The following is a 24747-nucleotide window of genomic DNA, read 5'->3' as shown; positions in this document are numbered from 1 at the left end:
AAATTTAACTCAAGGGATCAGGGACTCTGTTGAATACAGCCACTGAATGTTTAGAAATCTGTCTGATGAACTTTGCATTTGATGTTTAATTTCCAGTAAGATTTCAATCCTGGGCAATTTTCACTTCAGGGAAGTTAATGTGCTTATTATTTTTAAATGTGCACAGCAGGAACCATAGAGAAATTCTTAATCATCTCTCTTCTCTCCGCTCTCCGGGAAGAAAATTAGGCAGGTTCTCTTGGATTTTCCTCTTTTATTTTTCGGTTGTGGAAAGCCACTCAAATTAAGAGTATGACTTTTGTAAGAAAAATATTAAGGGGAAGATTTGAGGATGAGTGAAATCTTATTACCTCCTAATGGCGGTATATCAGATAGATTCTCCTTTGCTGATTAATCCATCTTTAAACCTATCTGATGCTGCACTTTTAAGTCTCTACATCAGCATCTTGTACGGTAAATTTGACTGATTGATTGATTGATTGATTAAGAAAATGTACATGGTCATCCAACTCTTATGGAGCCTCCAGATGGCTTACAGAAATAAAACCCCAATAAAATGCCAATAGATCCCCATGTCAACGTGTAAAGCTTTCCAGACCAGCTTCCAAGTTGCCATAAGCAGGAGGGGGGAGGACTGATGGACCTGCTTGGCTGCCCCAACTGAAAATATATTCTACACATGCCTTTCTCCAGATTGTACCCTAGGTTACCAGAGTCAGCAGGAGGGGTGGGGGTTTTACAGCCCGCCAACTGAGGTCCATTGGAGAATGTGATTTATGACATGCCCAGGGAGGAGCCGGGAGACAAGATTGGGGGCCCGTAAATTACATGGGGTCAGAGCTGACTCCACTTGAGTAATTGCCGGAATATTGCTCCTAATAAATGACTGGATTTTTTTTTTTGAAACTTGGCTCGTGGCTCGTGAATGAATTAGAGCATCTTTTGGAAACTTCACACCCCATTCTGGTGACAACAATCAAACCAGTCGCTTGGTGGGCTCCATATTACCATGGGGTCCCCCAGGCCTGGTGGCAGAGCCATGTCTCCAGGGCCTTTTCCAAAATATGTCATGATGGAAGCCAATCTTATTTCTGCAGGGGATGATGTTCCACAGGGAGGGAGCCATCATAGAGAAGTCCCTCCTTCTTGGTCCCACCGGATGGACCTCCTTAGGAGAAGGGATTGCAATCCTGTCTCCCTGCTCTGCTGGGTCGGGTTGATGTAACTGGAAAATGACGGTCCTTCAAAGAACCAGACCCCAGGGTCATGAATGATGAAAGCAAAGTAGCATTGTGCTAATGAGATGCAAGCCCCTTTGGTGACCCTGGAAGCCTTGGACAAAAGCCAATGCAAAAAAGAGAGAGAGAGAGAGAGAGAGAGAGAAACTAAGATGATTGAAGGCCTGGAGATAAACCTGTAGGAAGAATGGGTTGCAGGATTTGGGTTTGGCTAGTCTAGAGAAAAGACGGACTATGGGGGACACGATAGTAGTGTTCCAATATTTGAGGGGCTGCCACAAAGAAGAGGAGGTCAAATTATTTTCCAAAGCACCAGAGGGCAGGATAATGAAGAATGAATGGAAACTAATCAAGGAGAGAAGCAAGCTGGAATTAAAGGGAAACTTCCTCACAGTGAGGACAATTAACCAGTGGAACAGCTTGCCACCAGAAGTTATGGATGCTCCAACACTGGAGTCTGGACAGCCACTTGTTCAGAAGCATATAGGGCCTCTTGCTTGAGCAGGGGGTTTTATTTATTTATTTATTTTATTTATTATTTAGATTTTTATACCGCCCTTCTCCCGAAGGACTCAGGGCGGTGTACAGCCAGATTAAAAAACAGTACAATATACAAATTAAAACAAAAATTAAAATAACATATTCTATAAATGGCCGAAAATTTAAAACCATCAAATTTGACGCATAAAATTCATAAAATACCCCAATTAAAATTATTAAAATTCAAAAGTTTAAAAAAAATTAAGCCAGTCCTTAATAAACAAGTGCCTTTTCAATTCACGGCGAAAGGTCCGAAGGTCAGGTAATTGACGCAAACCAGGGGGAAGTTCGTTCCAGAGGGTAGGTGCTCCGACAGAGAAGGCCCTTCCCCTGGGGGCCGCCAGCCGACATTGCTTGGTGGACGGCACCCTGAGAAGACCCTCTCTGTGTGAGCGTACGGGTCGGTGGGAGGCATAGGGTAAAAGCAGGCAGTCCCGTAAGTACCCGGGCCCTAAGCCATGGAGCGCTTTAAAGGTGGTAACCAACACCTTGAAGCGCACCCGAAAGACCACAGGCAGCCAGTGCAGTCTGCACAGGAGTGGTGTTACGTGGGAGCAGCGTGAGGCTCCCTCAATCACCCGCGCAGCTGCATTCTGAACTAACTGAAGCCTCCGCGTGCACTTCAGGGGGAGCCCCATGTAGAGAGCATTGCAATAATCCAGACGAGAAGTGACAAGAGCGTGAGTGACCGTGCATAAGGCATCCCGGTCAAGGGAGGGGCGCAACTGGCGAACCAGGCAGACCTGGTGAAAAGCTCTCCTGGAGACGGCTGCCAAATGATCTTCAAAAGACAGCCGCCCATCCAAGAGGACACCCAAGTTGCGCACCCTTTCTGTTGGGGCCAATCACTCGCCCCCAACAGTCAGCTGCGGCTGCAGCTGACTGAACCGGGGTGCCAGCATCCACAGCCACTCCGTCTTGGAGGGATTGAGCTTGAGTCTGTTTCTCCCCATCCAGACCCGTACGGCCTCCAAACACCGGGACAGCACTTCGACAGCTTCGTTGGGGTGGCCCGGGGTGGAAAAGTACAGCTGCGTATCGTCAGCGTACAGCTGGTACCTCACCCCAAAGCCACTGATGCTGGACTAGAAGACCTCCAAGGTCCCTTCCAACTCTATTCTTCTATGTTCTATGAGTAGTTTGTGGTTCAGTTATAACATGAGAAGTCCACCATTGCCTTAGAAAGTTGAATGAAATCTTCTGTAAGTTATCATATGGGAAGAAGGCATAACATTTTACAGGAACGCAACAGTTCAGATTCAGATTAACAGAGTTGGAAGGGACCTTGTAGGTCATCTAGTCCAACCCCCCCCACCCAAGCAGGAGACCCTGCACCATTTCTGACAGATGTCAGTCCAGTCTCTTCTTGAAAGCTTCCAGGGATGAAGCTCCCACCACTTTTGAAGGCAACTTCTGTTCCATGGGTTGATTGTTCTCACTGTCAGAAAATTCTTATCCTTATTTCCAAGTTGAATCTCTCCTTGATCAGTTTCCATCCATTATTCCTTGTCTGGCCTTCAGGTGCTTTGGAAAATAGGTTGACCCCCCTCCTCTCTCTGGCAGCCCCTAGAATAGAATAGAATAGAATAGAATAGAATAGAATAGAATAGAATAGAATAGAATAGAATAATAAATATGGAATGAAAGGGAAGGGAAGGGAAGGGAAGGGAAGAGAAGAGAAGAGAAGAGAAGAGAAGAGAAGAGAAGAGAAGAGAAGAGAAGGGAAGGGAAGGGAAGGGAAGGGAAGGGAAGGGAAGGGAAGGGAAGAGAAGAGAAGAGAAGAGAAGAGAAGAGAATAATAAATGTAGAATGGAAGGGAAGAGAAGAGAATAATAAATATAGAATAGAATAGAATAATAAATTTAGAATGGAAGGGAAGGGAAGGGAAGGGAAGGGAAGGGAAGAGAAGAGAATAATAAATATAGAATAGAATAGAATAGAATAGAATAGAATAGAATAGAATAGAATAGAATAGAAAATATGGAATGGAATGGAAGGGAAGGGAAGGGAAGGGAAGGGAAGGGAATAATAAATATGGAATAGAATAGAATAGAATAGAATAGAATAGAATAGAATAGAATAGAATAGAATAATAAATATGGAACGAAACAGAACAGAACGAAGGAGGCTGGGGGATTAAACATGCTTACAGAAACTGCAGCTGCCTGCCTGAATGATCCAGATGTTTCCATTGTTGCCCTCCGCAGACTACCCTTCTCCATCGGGGGGCGGGGGCTGCAGATATACTGGACTACATTTCCCAGACGTCCCGGGAGCACGGAACGCCGAGGTGAAGGTGGCGGAGCCCTGCACAAAAACGCAACGCGTGCAGCTCTGCTACCCCCTCGCGCTTCCTCGGCCGCTGTGCAACGGAGCCTCGGTCCCGCTCCCGGGCCAGCTTGTCGCGAAAGAACTGCTGGGACACGGGACATCAGCCCTGGCTCAGATGCCTGCAGGGAACACGCAGGAGGCATCCTCTTGGGTGTTTTGAAAGCCCATGGGCTCCGCTGGCTGGGGAAAATGGGCACCGGAATCCCTCCCTCCCTCCCTCCTCCAACCTCTCCTGGGAGGCTGAAAGTCGAGTGCTCCCCCCACCAAAAAAATTTTCACCGACATTCGCACGCTCCTCTTTTTTTCCTTTTAGGCAGGAGGAGATCCTATAGCATTTCAACAAAGGGTTGTCCAATTTCTTCTTAGAAGCATTCACAGCTTCTGGAGGCAACAATGACAACAGTTCACCGGTGGAACGACTTGCCTCCAGAAGTTGTGAACACTGGAGGTTTTTAAGAAGATTGGATAACCCTTTGTCTGAATTGGTGTAGGGTTTCCTGCCTAAGCAGGGGTTGACTAGAAGACCACCAAGGGCCCTTCCAACTTTGTTATTCTATTCTATTCCTATTCTAATTCGGTTATGTCATGTCATGTTCTCTCTTCTATTTCTATTCTAATTGCATTCCATTCCATCTTGTTCTGTTCGGTTCCATCCTATAGTTTCTCTCCTCCCCTCCCATTCCCTCCCCTCTTTTCTCCTCTCTTATTCTATTCTATTCTATTCTATTCTATTCTATTCTATTCTATTCTATTCTATTCTATTCTATTCTATTCTTATTCTATTCTATTCTATTCTATTCTATTCTATTCCATTCTATTCTATTCCGATTTATATTGATATTGTTTCCTGATTGCTTATTTGTACCCTATGACTATCATTAAGTGTTGTACCTTAGAATTCTTGATAATCTTTTCTTTTATGTACACTGCGAGCCTATGCACCAAAGACAAATTGCTTGTGTGTCCAATCACACTCGGCCAATAAATTCTTGAATACAGCTCACCTGTCTGGAACCCACACATTTCTGACATCAATACAATTGAACGTGTCCAGAAATATTTTACTAGAAGAGTTCTCCACTCCTCTGAAAACAATAAAATCCCTTATCCCACCAGACTTGAAATCCTAGGCTTAGAAAACTTAGAACTCCGCCGCCTTCTACATAAACTAAGTTTAACTCATAGAATCATCTATTGTAATGTCCTTCCTGTTAAAGACTACTTCAGCTTCAATTGCAATAATACAAGAGCAACCAATAGATTTAAACTTAATGTTAACCGCTTCAATCTAGATTGCAGAAAATATGACTTCTGTAACAGAGTTATCAGTGCTTGGAACACATTACCTGACTCTGTGGTCTCTTCTCATAATCCCAAAAGCTTTAACCAAAAACTATCTACTATTGACCTCACCCCATTCCTAAGAGGACTATAAGGGGCGTGCATAAGAGCACAAACGTGCCTACCGTTCCTGTCTTATTGTTTTTTCTTATATATATATATATGCTTATACTTCCTTATATTTCCTCATATATATGTTTATATCCTATATAATCATTTTGTGTGATGCTTGTGTATATTGTTGTGACAAAAATAAATAAATAAATAAATAAATAAAAAATTCTATTCTATTGATTGTCTCCTTCGGACATGCTTGGACATGACTTTGCTAAAATGCAGTGCCTAGACCAGAGAAAATAACACTTACTCTATTTTTAGGAACGGTTTGATAAATTGTCTCTCTAGTTATTTGTTCGTAGGTTGTAGCTTTTGAGAATATTTGGATGCAGTCGGTTACCTTTCCTATCCAGTTGGCTAAACGGACGGAAGACATTCATCTTTCAATTGCTAAGCATTTCCTCTGCAAAAAAAAAAAAAAAAAAATTAAATTGAAAAAAAAAAAGTTGCAATTTAACCCAAGGGGCCCTTAAGCAAGCAAATACCATGTAATTCTGCTGAATAAATAAAAGAAGCAAGAGGGGTGGGGGAGGAGACATTTTTCTTTTTTATTTAAAGGAGCGAAGGTTTCCTCATCCAGAGAATCCAGAGGAGGCACAAATCCTGACTCCATCCTGGGCACATTGGAAGCGAACAGCCTTTGATTCAGTCCAAGTGAAAGTCAGCCCTTTTCCAAAGTGCCAAATGAGTTTTGCCCAAACCTAATTTTGTGATTAGCGCTTACTTAACCCTTTAGTGAGCAATAGGTTTTTAATTTTATCCATTTTTTTTTTAAAAAAAATGGCAAGTTATTTGGAAACGAAAACGGTGGTTTCAATAAGGAGAGGTAATTGTTTTTATCATAGCAAACCCGTCGAAGGAGGTTGTTATGGCTGAGTTGTTTTATCATGATCCAGAGCCCTATAATAAATATGACTTGTTGCTCAGCAGTGTGTGAATTTTAACTGTTGGCATTTCAGTCCCGGAAAACCTTCTAACTGGCGGATAGCTGCATTATCACTGCCATTTAATAAATTTTCACTCTCCATTTCTTACACAAGATAGAAGGCCAACTTTTAGGAGGCGACCACGACTCCCAGTAATTCTTTTGGTTCACACCAGAAAATGGCAATCGTGGTGGCAGGACATGCCAAGCCGCAGAAGGTTGCAAAGAATAGAATAGAATAGAATAGAATAGAATAGAATTTTTTATTGGCCAAGTGTGATTGGACACACAAAGAATTTGTCTTGGTGTATATGCTCTCAGTTTACATAAAGCAGGGGTGAAATGTAAAATTTGTTACTACTGGTTCTGTGGGCATGGCTTGGTGGGGAGGTTAATGTGACTGAGTGGGCATGGCCAACTTTTTTTTTTTTACTTTTAAAAGCATTTTTTCTACCACCTCTTTGGCTGAAGAGGTTGTAAAAAAAATGCTTTTAAAAGGCTCTGACGATCCCAGCTGAGCCACGCGATCATCAGAGGCTTTTTAAAAAAAACTTTTAAAAGCATTTTTTTCGGCCAACTTCCCATAAGCAAAGTCAGTGGGGAAGACAGCAGGAAGTCACCACTACTTCCACTGCTTGATAAGGAAATATCTCTCAAGTGGGCCCCCCGTAGTTTTACATTTTTACTTATAAACATACTAGATGTGTACATGAAGTAGTGCGGTGGCTAAAAGTGGAGCTCTCGCCACAATCGGAAGGCTGTGAGTTCGATCCTAGGTAGAGGCAGATATTTCTCTCTCTGGGCACAATGAGAACAGATCTGCTGAATAGAACTCCGCATTGGCGACAAGGGCATCTGCCCTTAAAACACTCTTGCTAGCTCCATTCAGTTGCCCAGACTCCACCCCGCAAGGGATTATGGGCCGGTTAAAAGATACCAGATGTGTACATTTGAATGCTTATCCTAAATGCTTTGACTCATCAGATGTGATAGCTTACAAGAGAGCAAGCTGTATGACAGAACTTGCACACAACCTGCAGCATTTCGTGGTTCAATCCTTTCCGTGGATTTCAAGCTGCCTTTGGATCTCATGTTTGAAGCTCGTATTTTTCTCTTACATCTATTCATGCTCAGGTTCAGGAAATAAGCAAATGACAGGCACTTTGAACTGAAAATATGTATTTTTTTTCCCCCAAAATGAAAATACCTCGGCTAAAGGCATGCCATCTTCACCCAGCGACAACACTCTTCTGAAATTGGCCGCAATTGCCTATCTCTGTTATCAGAAAAGTGCTTTTAGCTCCAGCAGATTTCAAACCAAGTCAGGTTACTTTTCCGCAGATTGGGGAAACTAGGACCAGGAGAGCAAAAGGGAAGGACAGAAAAATTGAGATTTTTCCAGTGGGGGTGGGGAGAGAAATGGCAAATGCCAAGAGAAAAAAAAGAGAGAGCCGTTTTATGAATTAGAGGCAGCTCTGGTGCTTTTTTTTTAACTTCCTGCACCTGTGTATGGTTTGGTAATTGCAAAGTGGCCGATAGGACATCATTGCGCAGAGGATCATTGGTTGCCCTCTCCCCTCCTTGGCAAAGCTTTATAGCAGGGGTCTCCAACCTTGGTCCCTTTAAGACTTGTGGACTTCAACTCCCAGCAAAGCTGGCTGAGGAACTCTGGGAGTTGAAGTCCACAAGTCTTAAAGGGACCAAAGTTGGAGACCCCTGCTTTATAGCTCCCGCTGCCTTAAGGAAGTTCAAAACATCCTTAAAGATCCATCTCATCCTGGGCACCCTTTTTTTTTTTTTTGAACTATTACAATCTGGTAGCCGGTACAGGACAATAAAGCCAAGGACAGATAGGCTGAATAACAGCTTTCTATCCCAGGGCAGTAACTTGCATTGAAATTTTAATGCAAAATTTTAAACTTGAATTGCACTGTGTAGTGCAATATTAATGCAATATCGGGTTTTCAATTCAATCGTATGGAATGTGAAGGATGTGTGTTTTGTGTTTTATTTTTATAGTTGTAACGTCCACTGAAGGTGGCATTTAATTTCGTTGTATGAGGTGCCATCAAGCAAACTAAACTAAAACTTGTGAGATTCAACGTACCAGAGGAAGAAAGATGCCATGTGCAAAACCAGACCTCCAAAATGGCTCAACATAATTTATTTTTTTTTATGTTAAAATGTACAGAGTTCTTTTGAAAGTACTTGCTAGAAAGGGGGGAGGGAAAAAGTGATATTACATACAAGGAGAGGAAGAGAGGCCGGCCGGCCGAGGAGTTCATGACATGGAGAATTACAAGGGTTTATTATCCAGGCACCCCTTCCCCTTTTGAAGCTTACAAGTCACCAAGAACAAAGTACAAAGAAGTTACAAAACAGGAAAAGCAAATATAAACAGACAGGAATAGACGGCGGCTTCATTTTGTACATGCGGCTTTAGAGGCATCTGGAGCTCTAGTCACACATTCTAGAGATCTCTTTAAAGAGAATTTTCATCTTTCTTAAAATAGTCTTTAATATTCTACAACAAAGATAAAAAATTTTAAAGATGGAATGAAATGAAAAAAGCTCTTTTTTTTTTAAAAGGCATCAAAGTCACTAACAGTGAGTTTTTCTTTTTTTTAAAATTTCTTTTAGAAGATTACCCAAGTTTATTTTGCTAAAAATACATTATTATTTTCTTTTTTTTTCCTTTTTCTTTTTCTTAAACCAGAAGTGGAGAAAAAAAATGACAGGTACCAATATTACTGTGTTGGATACTTTTTTTTTTTTTCTTCTTCTTCTTCTTAATAATAATAATATAGAAAAGAACACCGGTTCATCTACAATAAGCTCTACAGTCACAAAGGTTTGTGGAAAAAAGGGAGCTGCCCAATTGATTTAAAAAAAAAAAGGTAGAAAAATTCAAAACCGGGGGAAAAAAAGGTAACAGCAGACGGAATATATATATATATATATATATATATATATATATATATATATATATATATATATATATATATATATATATATATATATATATATATATATATGGCCCTTGTGCCAACAGCTTTGCTTTCAGCACCCCAACCAACCAGCTTCTACCGACCTGCAGCCGGGAAGCAACGCCAGCCAACCGGCGCAGATGATCTGGGCAGAAGGGAACAGGCTGGGTCACCTTTCAAGACAGATGAAATGAGCCTGGATCGTGGATATTTACAAGGTCCCGGGTCCTACACAGCCTTGTACACATGCTCAAGAACTTGGGAGAAAACGAGGGCTGGAAGCCCAAGGGATTCTGCCTTTCCATCCTCATGAAGAAGTCCACTGAAGCTCTGGCCCCTCCAAACTGCCTTTTAGGTTTTGCTTTGAAAAAAACAAAACAAACAAACAAAAAAAAAGAATTTTTTTTTACACATCTAAGTCGATCTAAGTGCGTCTGTAGCTCTACAGGAATATACAGAGAAGAACTTTACATCAGAAGGATCAGCTACTTTTTTTCCCTCCTCCTCCTTTGCAATCGGCGGGTGGCGGGTAGCCCACGGGCCTCGCGGTCCTTCGATCGATTGGTTCGATAGGATGGACTGCAACGCGGGGGGGGAATCCTCCTCTCGTTCCACCCCCAGCCCCCCCAAAAAAGGCCCTCACACAAAAGGCAGTGTGGGGGGGAAAAACTCCAGCTAGTGTGTGAACCTCCAAAGATGGAAAGGAGGCAAAGGGGATTTTTTTTAAAAAAAAGAGGGGGGGGAGGGCTGTTACCGGGAGGAGGAAATCCTATGTGAGTCCTTGCTCCCCGCACGCTAGCACCAGGCCAGCCAATTTTTTAAAATAATAATAATAATAATAATAATAATAATAATATGTGAAGCGATTGCAGCAACCGTTTTAAATGTTAACATCCCGACTTCCAGGAGTGGGACAGCTTTGCACAAGTGCCTCTGGGAACTGGACTCTCCAGCAGATTTCACAATGCAAAGTCCAGTCGTTGGATTTGGGGCAGGGGTGAGTTTCTACCGGTTCAGGCGAACCGGTAGCAGCAGCAGCCGGGAGGCTCCGCCCACCCACCCGGACGTCATCACAGATGCTCTGCGCATGCGTGTGCTCCCAGTTCCGAACTGGTAGCAAAGATAAGTGAAACCCACTACTGGTTTGGGGGTTGACCTCCAGAACTCGTTTCTCCCTACACCCCGTTTTTGGCTGGACTCGGCTGGACTGGAGTACACAGTTCCGGCTTGGATATATGTAATGGGTGCTCTTTAGTTACATTTAAACAGTATTTCAGTTCACCCAAGGAGAGAGAAAGAGGGAGGGGGAGGAGGAGGAAGAGGAGGAGGAAGAGGAGGAGGAGGAGGAGGGAGAAAACAAAATATCAACTATTCAGAGTTCCTATATTTGGGGGAAATGGGGATCCGAAAATTTGCTTTGGGCTCCGTGCACCACTCCCAGTGCCTGCCACAAAGCTGAGGGCGCAGAAGATGGGAAGGATCTAATCTTTCAGGATTGGGCCACCTGGAGAGCTGTGCTCAAGGGTCAAGGGGAGAGAAAAACGACTCTAGTGCCTAAAAACAAGAGACCCCGGACTCTGCCCAGGTGGTTCTGGCAAAGTCAGGACTCTTTTAAGTTCGATGACGGGAATATTGTGTGCATGTTTTCAATCCCACTCCTCCCCCAACAGGATGGACAAAAAATATACAGGAAAAAATCCCAAAGCCCAGGTCCCAAAATGGATTTGAAAATGGTGAAGTTTCTCCAGATTGGTGGAAGGAAAGATGGGGGGGGGGGGAGGGGAGAATTAAAATAACCCAAGATCCCCAAGCCAGAGAACCAAACCTCCACCCTCCCAACGAAGAAAAGGGGAGAGAGAGAGAGAGAGAAAAAGACCAGGCCCCCTTAAAAAAATAAAATTAAAATAAACCGAAAGGGAACCAAAACCCTATCTAAGATCTACAGCAATATTTAACTGGGATAAAAAGGATCCATTGTTTCTGCTTTTGTCAGTAAAAAAGGTTCCTTGATTGAGAAGGAGAAGTTTCGGGGGGGGGGGGGAAGCGGGGCTCGTCTTGCTCATCTCCTCATGTAGGGCCCGTTGAGCGATTGCTTGGGGACCCCCGCAGCGTTCATGTAGCTGTGGTGCGAAGGGCCCGTGTACATCATGTTCCCATGGGGGTTGGGCTGCATAGGCTGCTGGGGGTAGGCCTGGCTCCCCATCATCCCCATCTGCATCTGCATAGGATACTGGGCCGTCTGGTTCATGTAGGCGGGGTTGCTATGGTAACTGCTGTTCATCATGGGCTGGGGCATCCGGTAGCTGTTCATGGCGTTCAAGGTGTTCATATTCATGGAGTTGACGTTGTAAGGGGCCGTGGGCATCAGGTTCACCCCCATATTCATGCCGCGCTGAACGGCCAGCGCCCGGGGACTGGCCTGCATGGCCACGGCGGGAGGGCTGCGGCCGTAGAGCTGCTGCTGGTGGGCAGCCGCCGAGGGCAACGGTGCCGATTTCGACCGGATGGAAATGTGGCCCTTGACCGGCATCTGGCCTTGGAGCCGCTGGGTGTGCGGGATGCCGATGTTAGCGGTGGACATGTTACACTGGAGCAGGGGAGAAGTCAGGTTCATGGTAGTGGAGGCCAAATTGGGCGGGGGGGTCATGGTGGCTTGTGCTTGGGCCGCTCCGGCCAGAGGGTGCGAGGGGGCCAACTGCGCCAGGCCCGTGTTCGACAAAGACACGCTGGTTGCATAGGAAGTCACAGCAGAAGAATGGCTGTAAGGCATGGCGTGGGGGTCCATAATCGTGTTGGTCAACTGCTGCAACTTGGCTAAGCTGAAAGTGGCCGATGGCTGGGAGTAACCGCCGGCCCCGAAATCGCCAGGGAGCCTCTCGTAGATGCTGATGTTGCCGGTGCTGCCGGATTCCGGGATTTCCATGATCATCGGCGCCGGAGTGAAACTGTTGTTCATGCTACACTGCGACAGCGACGGCTGCTGCTGGGGGGGCGGCTGCTGCTGCTGCTGCTGCTGCTGTTGTTGTTGTTGTTGCTGCTGCTGCTGCTGCTGCTGCTGCGCCGGGGGCGGCGGCTGGGGCTGCTGGGCCTGGGGCTGCGGAGGCTGTGCCGTGGCTTGCTGGTTACTCGGGGGTCTCTCCACCACACAGCTCTGGGGAGACTTGATATTGCAGTTGGCGGTTGGCTGGACGCCGCCTTGGGGCATGAGGCTGCAGCTGCTTCCCATGCTAGCCATTTGCTGGGTGACCACGCAGCTGTTCTGGGTGAGGCTGCTGGAGGAGGAGAGCCCCCCGTAGGAGCAGCTGCTCTGCGAGGAGGCGTTGCCGCAGATGCTGCCCCCCATGGTGGAGTCGTAGCTGCTGGGGTTCTCATAGTTCTCGGTGGTGCTCTCGATGCTGCCCAGGTCGCTGAAGCCGCTGTCCACTACCTGCTGGGAATGGTCCGACACCGAAGGCACGTCCATCATGGGGCTGGTCTCCATGTTCTGCATAGAAGGAGCGGAAAGGGAGCCTTGCTCGGGGCTGATCTGGGTGTAGCTGTTCTCCAGCACGCCGGGCACGCTGGGGCTGCTGACGGAGCGCACCGACTGACTGGGGTGAGACTGGACCGAGGAGATGGGGCTGTTGTGTTCGGAGGCCTGGCAGTCTTCCACCATCGGCATCTGGGGGTCCTCTTCAGCCTGGGTATAGCTCTGCAGGTTCTGGCAAGCGGCCAGGGTCTCCTCACAGTCCTGGTAAGCCACGTCATGCTCGTGGTTTTCTTCCTCTTGAGTCAAGGACTGCACGGCCTGGACCGTTTCGAGGTCTAGCTCACTGTGAGGGATTGGCTCGTCTTCCTTCAGCTCAATCAGCCCTTCCTTCGGATGCTGCTCTTCCTCTTGGTCGTCTTCCGAGCCAGGAACTGGGTCTGACCCTACCGACGTCTCGTGGGAGACCGGATCCTCCTCGGAATCGGCCTCTCCTTCACTTTTATTCTTGGCATCCTCTTCTCTATCGTCCTGTGTGCTTGTTTCTAAAAAAGGCTCCTGGACTTCCGGTTCTTCCTTCAGCCCCTCCTTCTCAGCCTGCTCTTCCAGCTCGTCCTTTTTGACGGAGCCCAGGTGACCGTCGTCTTCTTCGTCGTCGGCATCGTGATCTTCGTGCTGGTTAGCGACTGCGGCGACTTCCTCTTCTTCCTCTTCCTGGTCATGCTCGGGTTCTTCCGCTTCCTGCTGCTCTTCTTCGGACGGAGGCCTCTGGTCATTGAGGACTTGAGGCTTCTCCACGTCTTCCTCCAGTTCAGGTTCTTTAGAGTCCATTTCTGGACTGTTGCTGCTGTCTACGGGAGATGTCGCCCTCGCTTCTCTAGCAGGCATAATATCTTCCTCTTCTCCTAAATCACCGACTTCCGGGGGCCCATCTTCATCTTTCCTTTCTTCAGCACTGGGCGGAAGCTCTTCCTTCTCCTCAACCAGCTCTTCCTCGTCCTGCATTTTCGTCTTGCGTCCTGATTTGGAACTGGCTTCCATGAGATCGACGGTCTCCTCTGAAGTAGGCGCTCGGACTTTCCCCCGCCTCAACTGAAAGCCTGGCTTGCGCCCGGGCCTTTTCTTCCAGTGGATGGGCTTACGGCTCTTGCCCTTGGGCCAGCCTTTCTTCTTTTTCATGGGGGTAGAAGTGCCAGGCTGGAGCGGAGAATCCAGCGATTCGCATTTTCTCAGCAAAGAAACTGGTTTCAAAGTAGGAGAATCTGAAGGGAATGCAAAACAAGAAGGCGTCAAATTTTGGAACAGCAATCATCCACAATTATTTATTGTTAGCGTTGCCAAAATCTAGAGCTGATCAATGATGTTTGTTTATACTGGTGATTTGTAATGATTCAATAAAGTAACTTTCTCAAAATCCTGACATGTCGTCATTCACTGTTAATGAGAACAATAATATGTATTATTATCTTTTTTCATTTTCTCAGAGACATGTTTGGTCTGAAATAGTTAGAATTTGGGGAGGAGAACTATACCCCTTACTCTCACTGTTGCAGAAGATTGTCCCACACAATTGGCTGAGTAAAGTGTGACCATATTAAGTAAACTTTTCAACCCTATATACTCTCACAGAATCACACCAAATTTTAGTCGACTAAATGCTGGGCCAGTGTGATGGGGAAGGTTGTCCGATTTGTTTCAAGGTCTGAAACTGGGAAAATTAGACTTCTCAAATCCTAGACTCAACACATATGATACTGAAGCATTTCTAGAAAATGATAATAAAATAACAAGAATAATCATAATAATGAGTGACCAACCCTAATAATAACAACAATTAACACCATAAAAAAACAAAAAACAAAAAATCTGGATACTGGACATGGCAGTCCCTGGAGACAGCAGAGTAGAAGAGAAAGACCTGCAGAAAATAACTCAAAAAATAACTCAAGAAAATAACTCAAAGACTTGGAAATGGAAGTAGAGCAATTGTGCCAAAAGAAAGCAAAGGTAGTGCCAATCGGCGCCTTGGGTGCAATCCCAAAACAATTGGAGCACCACCTGAACACCATCGGCATTGACAAAATCTCCATCAGTCAATTGCAAAAGACAGCTTTACTTAGTACAGCTTACATCCTGAGACAATGCCGCTCTAACGCCCATCAAACTTCCCCACCTGCCTATCCCTGGGAAGGACTCAATAGGTGGATAAAAATACCAAATCCAAGTCTCAGCATCTGAGGAACCATAATAAGTTGAACTTGTATGCTACCCATCTCTCATCAACTCTGGGTGACTCACAACAAAGAAACAAGGGGAAAAAATTACAATCAAATCCATAAAAACATAAAAACTAAAGATAAAAGATGGGGAGAGCGATTCACCAAAGACCTGGGTGAAAAGGAGTCTCTGAAACAATTACACTAAGACATGAGGACTGCATCTGAACACACACTATAGGTGCAAGGAAGCGATTCTTTCACAGGCATAGTATTAGATCAATGGCATTTATGGCATGCTTCCGCTGACATAGCACCTTACCAGTGCACCAGGAGAATCATCTAAAGTGGAGGTCCCCAATCCCTGGGCCTGGCCCCAGTCCACGGCCCACCAGGAACCGGGCCATGCAAATGAGCAAAGCCCTATCAGAATATGGGCAGGATCCAGGCAGCACACGAAACCATGCCCTCTCCCCCATCTGCGGGGGAAAAAACCTCCCTCAATGGAATCAATCCACTGATTGGGATTGGGGCCACTGATGCAAAGCAGGGTTTCCCAACCTTGATAACTGTAAGACACATGTCTGTGGAGATTCGCCGTCATCCAGGTCTTGGTTCTCCCAAAGGTGCTTTTTTCAAGAGGCAACTGGACTTCCTGGTTTTTATTTGAAGACGTTTCGCTTCTCATCCAAGAAGCTTCTTCAGCTCTGACTGGATGGTGGGGAATGGAAGGATTTACATTGCTTGCAGACAGCTGGTCATTTGCATCCTTTTAGAGGGTCGTGGAGACCACTTGGACGTTTATCTGTGTCCTCAGGATCACCTGAGTGGTGCTAATGGAGTAATGCAGATTACAGGAACCATTTTCACTACTCAGGTGACCCTGAGGACACAGATAAACCTCCAAGTGGCCTCAAGGACCCTCTCAAAGGATGCAAATGACCAACTGTCTGCAAGGAATTTAAATCCTTCCATTCCCTACCATCCAGGCAGAGCTGAAGAAGCTTCTTGGATGAGAAGTGAAACGTCTTCAGAGAAAAACCAGGAAGTCCAGTTGCGTCTTGAAAAAGCACCTTTGTAAGACACGTGGATTTCAACTCTCAGAATTCCTCAGCCAGCATCTTAAAGTCTTAAAAGTTGTCAAGGTTAGAATCTAAAGAGCTATATTTAAAATTGACTAGTGTGCTGGGATTCAGGCACTGCTGAAAGGGGGTGGGGGGGGGGGGGAAGAGCCAGGAAAACAATTCAGCATTTCGTTGGAGATCGATCGCACAAGAAGGTAGATCTAGAAATCCATCGGATTACAAGGTGGGAAGCCTCATGCACAAATGCTCCATCTATTCAATCCACAGAAAACCACCTTGATTGCAGGTGCTCCTACCTTCTTTCAATCTACTAGTCAACCACCGAGAGAGGCCTGTAAATGTAAAACCACTTTTTATTATGCATCTGTGTGTGCTTGGGATGTTGTTATATGTTGTGTCTGCGTCCCCCGAGCCGGGCCCCCTATCAGAAAGTGACTCAGAAAGTGAGGGGGAAGGGCCATCAGGACTCACCTCTGGAGCACCAGCTTCCCTGGCTCAGCTCCAGGAGCCAGAGGCAGGCCAGGTGGAGGAGATAACAAGGCCTCTGTCCCCTGACTCTTTCCCCCCTGAGACCACGCCTCCAGACCCAGCTGATGGCAATCAGGCCTGGCTGGACCCTAGATTTCGTAGGCAGGAGAGGCGAGAACAACAGAAGCAGGGGTGGGGCAGGCCTAGGAAGTGCTGAGTCACGGAGCCACACCCTACAGAGTATAAAAGCTGCTCTTGGCTGCTCTTCTGGCTGCTCTTCTGCTCTGTGACGAGCAAAAATGGAGCTGAACTCTTTGACTCGGAGAAGTGAGCTGAACATTCGGCCTGGACTGCTGACTTCCTGGTTGCCTGGCAACCCCAAGATAAAAGAGAGACTTTGGCAGGCAGCTGCAGATTCCCTGCCAGGACCGATAGAAGCCGTGAACTCAATTACTGGCTCGTTTAGCCAGCTCGCGTGGCTGAGGCCGAGAGGGGACAGAACATTATATCTAGTTTGGCACAAATATTGTGCATGCAGGAAAAGCTGTTTAACTAGCTGTTAAAAAAAAAAAAGAAACTCCATTTGAGAGGCATATTCCAGAAAGCACTCAGGGCAAGTTGGGTGAGCGACTGCTATTTTAAGATGCCAGTTAAAAGATTTGGGGAAAACTTGTGGAAGGGCTGAGACCCATTTACACAACACCAACTTTCCCCACGCTGTTTCTCCTGGCAAGAGAGTTCAGCCTGGTACATCTGAGCAAACGTAATCTGAAAGAAAACCTTCTACTGGGCTAAAAATACGTCATGCTACTTTCTAATTTTAGCTGAGTCATGGATGAGAGGAGGGTTGCAGAGAGAGGAGGGAGAACATATGGATACAGAGACGGATGCAAAATATATGCTTACGCCACTTCTTCTTCAATGGCACCGCTTTCTCTCCTCTATCAGAATCTTAAGCTTCATCTTTTGAAGGCCGCTCTCTAGGTATTGGCCTTTTGTAGTATTTTAATTCTGGACGAGGTTTTCAAGGGATCTCGAATGAAAAATGCATTCAATCCAAAGCCAAGACGACTAGAGGATACTGCGTGCTGAACCTGTTCCTGCCAGTTCTGGGCCCCTTAAGCAGCAGCTTTGGGTTGAAATACCAGGAAAATGGGCTGGCAGGAATGATTCTGGTAACCTGATCAGATGGAACCAAGGTCAGACAAACTGGCACAGCTGCTTTGGGGGGGGGGGTTACTTCTCCCTTCAAGCAGGAAGGTTCATTACAGCGATTTGAGCAAATTTATCTCCAGCTAGCTAGCTGTTTCTCACTATTTTCCCCCATCTCCCTTGAAAAGGGAGGGAATCCTTGATGCTGAAGGCATGGAGCTCTTTGGACTATGCCTCTTACTGTCCCACTGTTGTGGTCCGCCAGCAGCCTGCGGAGCTGGCAACTGAGTTGGACAGCGATGAGGCTGAGGAAGATCATGGGCCAGTCCTGGAAGCTGAGGAAGGCCCAGATGAGGGCTCTGCGTTGGAGGCAGAGGTGGGGTAGAGCCATCGGGGAGTGATGTGTGGACTCCAGAGCCTCCAGAGGCTGACAGCAGTGAGGCAGAGGAACAGGAGGAGCCTGTTCCTAATGCACGCATGAGAAGAGCTGCCAGAAGGCAAGAGCAGCTCAAGCAAAGAGGACGACTTGGGAGTAGGGCCAAGAGATGATTGGCCCCTCCCATAAAGCTTAAAAGACCAGCAATGGCATTTGGGCTCTTTGCCGGAAAACAACGTTGATAGCTTCATCTTGTTGCATTCGTTTTGTATCGGTGTCTTCTGAACTTTTGCCAAGAAAGGCCTTTGGCAGTTTGCCTAATTGGACCAAGGTTGGTGATAGGACTGAGGAATTTGCTTTAATTTAGTTGAACTATGCTGAGAATGAAGTAATTCTCAGCTGTTCGAATAAAGTTTGTTTTTACACTAACTGAGTTTCCTACTACCTACTTGGGCCTGGGTCATAACACCTCCATATCGCAAACATTTGGGTTGGGTTTTTTTGTTCAACAAAAGAGGATTTTATTCTGGTAGAATAGGGCTGGTAGCTAGATACGTGTCATCCTTATGAGGTAGACCAGACAGCAAACAAGACCAGATAATCTAATTTTATTGTGTTGGAGAGCTACATTAACACAGTCTTTATCACCAGCCCATCTCCTTTACTGCCCAAGACACTAGTGTTCTGACCTAGGCTTCCTGAGAAAGCATAAACCACAATTTTAGTCTCAAAAAATCCTCTTTTATTGAGATGACTGTGAATTATGGTCATTCACAGCCCATAATGATTCACAAACAGTCTGTGCAGATTCCGACAGATGTCTGCTCGAGTTGACACCGTCGGTCAGGGTAATGTTGATAAGCCCCCACCTTGATCTCCCTTGAAACGCTGCCAGAGACCTAATTGTCAATTCATTTTGCAAGGCCAAACGTAGCACAGAGTCAAACAGATTTCTCAGAGCTTAAATTGACTGTATGAACTAATTACTTCCTGCAAAGGCTCATGTCCGTTTGCTCCTCTTTTTGTCTTATGGGAGGGGCCAATCAACTCCAAGCCTTACTCCTGAGTCGCCCTTTTTCCCCTTAACTGTTCTTGCCTTCTGGCAGCTCTGTGCATGTGCACATTGGGAACAGGCTCACATTGTTCTTCTGCCTCACTGATGTCAGATTCCAGAGTCTCCGGAGGCAGCATATAACTCCCAGATGGCCCTGGCCCCCTCTCTGCCTCTGATGCAGAGCCCTCGTCCGAGCCTTCCCCAGACTCCAGGATTGGCCCATGTTCCTCCCCAACCTCCTCACTGTCCAATTCTGCTGCCAGCTCCACAGGTCGCTGGTGGACCACAACTAGGGAGGGTGTCTTTTGAGTTTCTTGTCCTACCAACATTCCCGCTGCAGACTCATCTGTTTTTATCTGACCATCACACGATTGCATCACTTCACCCTGTCTCTCAAGATTATTCCTACATACCAAGATATTGGGTATGCCCGCCTAAGCTGCATGGCAACTGACTGGATATTTATAGAACGGCAAGCTTGGACATTCCGGATGAATCAATACTAAGGGAGGGAAGACATCAACCATCCTGGATTCAGATAAACACGGGATCAAAGGATCAGGAAACGTACCAGCCGTATCATCCGATTCCTCTCCCTCTTGACCTCCTCTCTTTAAGGAGGGCCTGTGCCTAAGCGAATCCTGTGGAGAGAGACGGCGAAGATATCCTCGAGAGAACAATTCACTCTCTTCCTCCTCCTCCTCCTCCTCTTCCTCCTCCTCCTCATCTTCCATTTCAAAGGTGGGTTCCAGCTGAGGCATGGGCCTCTCGGAATCCGAGTCCTCAAATGGCTCGTCCAGGACCTCTGTCGTTTCCGAGATCGTTTCGGTAACTACACTGCTGTTGTGGTATTTCCGCTTACGGACTCGTCTCTTCCGTGGAATGGGCTTCTGAAAGAAAACGACAAAAACAAGAAGAAGGAGGTGAAAAAACACTGCAAAGTATCTCCACAATCCGATAACTCATCAGCATCTGTTCCACAATTAAAAGCCTCACAATTAAAAACAGTAATAAAAGATATCGTGATTTAGGGCTTATAGGTGTTGCATGAACTCAGCCAACAGGATACGAAGAGTATATTAATGTCTTAAATTTCCCCAGTTTCAATGAAATATAACAATTGCTAATTCCATTTTTATATAGTCTGTCATACAAACCATTTGCCCAACGTATGGCAGATAAAAAAAGAAACTCGGCTACCAATGCTTCACTATTAGTTCTGGCATTTAAGACACCCAGAATCACGTAATATGTCTGGGATATTTTTTTTTAAAGCAGGTTAAAAATGTACAGGTAGTCCTTGACTTACAACAGTTCATTTAGTGACCGTTCAAAGTTCCAGCAGCACTGACTTATGACTTGTTTTTCAGAGTTACGAACTTTGCAGCCACCCCCATGAGCACATGACCCAAATTCAATTGCTTGGCAACTGGCTCGTATTTATGATGGTTTCAGGGTCCCGAGGTCACGTGATCACCCTTTTGTGACCACCTGACAAGCAAAATCAGTGGGGAAGCCAGATTCACATAACAACTGGGTTACTAATTTATCAACGGCAGTGATTCGCTTAACAACTGTGGCAAGCAAGGTCGTAAAAAGGGGCAAAACTCACTAAACAAATAATCTCACCTAAACAACAGAAATTTTGGGCTCAACTGTAGCCGTAGGTCGAGGACTACCTATATTGTTCCAATTTTGCTCAAATACATTTAATTTGGGATTCTGTTTTAACTGATGGAAGATAAACATTTAGGACCACGAAATCAAGTTGCTTCTATTTTAACTGGACCGCAACAGCTTTTGTTCATAGGGCAGCCCTTGTTGTACCCAGTCTTGGAAATTCCAGAAGCCCTTATGGGGGTAGGGGCTGCAGAGTTCAGCTTTCTGAGATCTCAGGCTTATTTTTTAATCTATCAAATCGTTAATCTCTATCACTTTTTAAGATCAGACTTGAGAAAGGATCCATAAGATTTCCAGCGGCTGACAGTATGATTACTTCCTCATCCTTCTGCTCCACTTTAATCCACCGATTTAATCCAGAGTTTGGTTAATCCACCGATTAACCAAACTCCGATGGGAAACCAGCAGGAACAAGGGGTCCAAGAGTCCATTTGCGGCCCGATGCTGAACCTTTGTTCCTCTGTTTCCCCGAAAATAAGACATCCCCTGATAATAAGCCCAATGGGCTTTTGAGCACATGCGCTAAAATAAGCCCCCCCCCATGGAAAATAAGCCCTGCCTGAATATATTTAAATGCATGTGCAGCCGGCCCCCGCCATTTCCGCTGGTTAGGATTAGGGAGACAGAGCTGGAAATCAGGCAAGAGGAGCCCCGTCTTGCTCCACGCGCCCCAAAATAATATGCCCTTCCCGAAAATAAGGCCAAGCGCTTATTTTGGGGTTCAAAAAAAATATAAGACAGGGTCTTATTTTCGGGGAAACACGGTATTTTTGTTTAATGCACCATCTCCCGAGCCCACCAATGGTGGAGGAGGCAGAGACGCACCTTCCTCTTCAGTGCTGGCTTAGTGAGAACCGGTGGGGAACTGGAGCAGGGGCTGGCAGGCTCCTCGTCTTCGTCTTCGCTGCTCTCGCTGAAGTGCCTGAGCGCCGTGCGGTCCCCCTCGCTGTGCCGCCGGGCTATCCTGTCACACTGCTCCGAGAGCCGGCTCTTCAGGGGCTCCAAGGCTTTCAGCTGCCCTTTCCAGACCTCCATGCCTTCGCTGCATCGCCTCTGGCCGACGGAGGGCTTCTCGCCCTTGCCGAACGGCCCCTGGGAGGAGGCTGGTTTGTCTTCCTCTTTGCCAAAGTGCCCTCGGGGAGCCGGGGTTTTTTCCTCGCATTTGCCACACTGTCCCTGGGAGGACGCCGCCTTCTCTTCGCTCTCGGCAAATCTCCCTCGAGAGGCCGCCACCGCCGCCGCCGCTGCCGCCGCCGCCGCCTTTTCCTGGCACTCGCCGCATCGGCCGCCCCTGGCCATTGCCGACTTCTCCTCCAAGGTCAGCTTCGGGTCCTTCTCGGTGAAGGATTCTCGCAGCTTTTTGTTCTTACGATTCCACCGGCCCCTGCGCGGTGTGTGGCTGTTGGCGGGAAGACCACTTAGGGGAAGACTTTGCTTGCCAGATCGCAGGGCGTTGACTGGGAGAATCTCTGGCTTTTTTTCACTCTCCAGCGGAAAGCAGGACTCTCGTTCTTTCCTCTCCCAGGAGACGCACTTTATCACCTGTGGGGGGGGGGGAGGAGGCAGGGAAAGAAGGTACAAAAAGAAATTAATTCTTTTTCTGGCTGCCGTTAGAAAAAAAAAAAGAAAAAAGAAGAAGCTCACGGGACTGGTAGAACAGGAACGGCTAATTTTTTTAAAAGCATGGTGATGAAATTGGTGACTCAAGCCATTGGGAGGCATGGCTGTAGCAGGCTGAGGAAGGAGGGCAGACTTTAAATGCCCTCCGAGAGGTAAGCAAATGAACTGAGCTTGAAGGGGGGAAATTGGGAACGTGCTTTGCTTCCAGTCAGATTTCTGCCAAATTACGAAACCTCTTTTCAACTGCCACTCTCTGAACTGCTAGACCACTATCTCTCTCTTGGTTCCCAAAGGGGCTTTTTCAGGAGGCAACTGGGCTTTCTTGGTTTTGTTTTGTTTTTCTTTGAAGACGTTTTCACTTCCTATCCGAGAAGCTTCTTCAGCTCTGACTGGATGGTGGGGAATGGAAGGATTTATATTCCTTGCAGACAGCTGATCAGTTGCATCCTTTTAGAGGGTCGTTGAGGCCACTTGGAGGTTTACCTATGTCTTCAGGGTCACCTGAGTGGTGCTAATGGAATAATGCAGACTACCACCCAGGTGACCCTGAGGACACAGATAAACCTCCAGGGGCCCTTAAAAACTCGCTAAAAGAACATAATTGACCAGCTGTCTGCAAGGAGTATAAATCCTTCCATTCCCCACCATCCAGTCGGAGCTGAAGAAGCTTCTTGGATGAGAAGTGAAACGTCTTCAAAGAAAAAAACCGAAAGTCCAGTTGCCTCTTGAAAAAAGCTACCTTTGGGACAAGCACGACTTAGATAGCGGAGAATCTCTGCAGACTCCATCTCTTTGTTGCATATGGATATATGGACTTCACTCTCAGAGTTCTTCAGTCATGCCGGCTAAGGAATTCTGGGAGCTGGAGTCTACAGGTCTTAAATTTGCTGAGATTGAGAAACGCCATGCTAGAAGAGCCCGTATGTGTCAGGCTGTGTTGAGACTCCAGAAAGAGCACAGAGAAGAGCAACCAAGAGGATCACAGGACCGGAGGCTAAAACATATGAAGAACGGCTGCAGGAACTGGGGATGTCTAATCTGATGAAAAGAAGGACTAGGGGTGATATGATAGAACAGTCTTTCTGTCACAGAGAAGAGGGGATCATAGAGAAGAGGGGGTCAATCTATTTTCCAAAGCACCTAAGAGCGGTACAAGAAGTAATGGAGGGAAGATCATTAAAGAAAGATCCAACCTCGCATTGCATGTTGGGGGTTCCAGCACGCGGGTGTGTATTTGCGCGTCCACGCTTTGGGCACTTGGCACCAAAAAGATTAACCATCACCGGTATAGGGTCTCCTGCTTAAAGACTGTGTTGGACTAAAAGACTTCCATAAACTCTGCTATTCTGTGATTCTACACTACTTCACAATTTATCATAACCGATCAATGCCTTCGCATTCTGACCTCAAGGTCTCTCTCCCTTGACTGCTGTGGGACCTCGATTTCTGCCTCTTCGGGATCATCCTCCTCATCCTCAGAAACCACCGAGTTTGAGACGATGACAGGGGTCCAGCGCAGACATTCTGGGTCCACGACTACAGGCCGGATGTTCAGTTTCAGCTTCGCCATATGGTCTTGGATAAGTTTTTCCCGCCGAACAATCACAAATCTGAGGGAAGAAGGAAGGAAGAATGGGCGGCTTTAGTCACATGGCATCAAGTTCATGCTCTCATCTTCTTTTAATGACCCCTTAATCCCTTGCGGGGGTGGAGTCTGGGCAACTGAATGGAGTTAGCAGAGTTTTTACTGGCCAGATGCTCTTCCTGTCGCCGATGCGGAGTTTTGTTCAGCAGATATATTCCCAGTGTGCCCAGAGACAGAAATACCTGCCTCTATCTAGGATCGAACTCATTCCCGATTGTAAGGTGAGAGCACCACCTCTAGCCCACCGCGCCATTCACACTGTTGGCTTTTATAACTGCTCAAACAGTTGACCCAAAAATAATTGAAGTGTGTGACCCACATCCATACTAAAGTCATCATTCTCTTTTAATGACCCCATAATCCCTTGTGGGGTGGAGTCTGGGCAACTGAATGGAACTGAGTCTGTATTGGCAGTTTGCCCTTCCTGTCACCAATGCAGAGTTTTTATTCAACAGATATATTCTCAGAGTGCCCAGCCAGAGAGAGAAATATCTGCCTCTACCTAG

At 46.4% G+C, this 24747-nt stretch overlaps 1 protein-coding gene and 1 long non-coding RNA gene across 2 annotated transcripts in view; both read right to left on the bottom strand.

Annotated features, from left to right (window-relative positions):
- Positions 1 to 3178: 3178 nt before the first annotated feature.
- On the bottom strand, positions 3179 to 8038 carry LOC131203867 (uncharacterized). Its single transcript, XR_009156492.1, has 3 exons — positions 7700 to 8038; positions 5818 to 5970; positions 3179 to 3344 (listed from the first exon to the last, which is right to left on the bottom strand). It is a non-coding gene; the product is annotated as an uncharacterized LOC131203867 (long non-coding RNA).
- Positions 8039 to 9495: 1457 nt separating this feature from the next.
- The window catches only part of KAT6A (lysine acetyltransferase 6A), a 61633-nt gene continuing 46381 nt past the window's right edge, over positions 9496 to 24747 (bottom strand). Inside the window, exons 14-17 of the mRNA XM_058194548.1 lie at positions 24002 to 24206; positions 21802 to 22518; positions 19868 to 20186; positions 9496 to 14207 (exon numbers count right to left, since the gene is read on the bottom strand). Of these exons, the coding sequence (XP_058050531.1) occupies positions 11539 to 14207; positions 19868 to 20186; positions 21802 to 22518; positions 24002 to 24206 (3910 nt within the window). The 3' untranslated portion in view covers positions 9496 to 11538. The remainder of the gene's footprint in view (positions 14208 to 19867; positions 20187 to 21801; positions 22519 to 24001; positions 24207 to 24747) is intronic.

This window comes from Ahaetulla prasina, chromosome 9 (genome assembly GCF_028640845.1).
Source record: "Ahaetulla prasina isolate Xishuangbanna chromosome 9, ASM2864084v1, whole genome shotgun sequence".
Classification (NCBI taxonomy): domain Eukaryota; kingdom Metazoa; phylum Chordata; class Lepidosauria; order Squamata; family Colubridae; genus Ahaetulla; species Ahaetulla prasina.
Note: the sequence above shows the minus strand (reverse complement) of the source record. Positions and strands in the feature narration are given on the sequence as shown.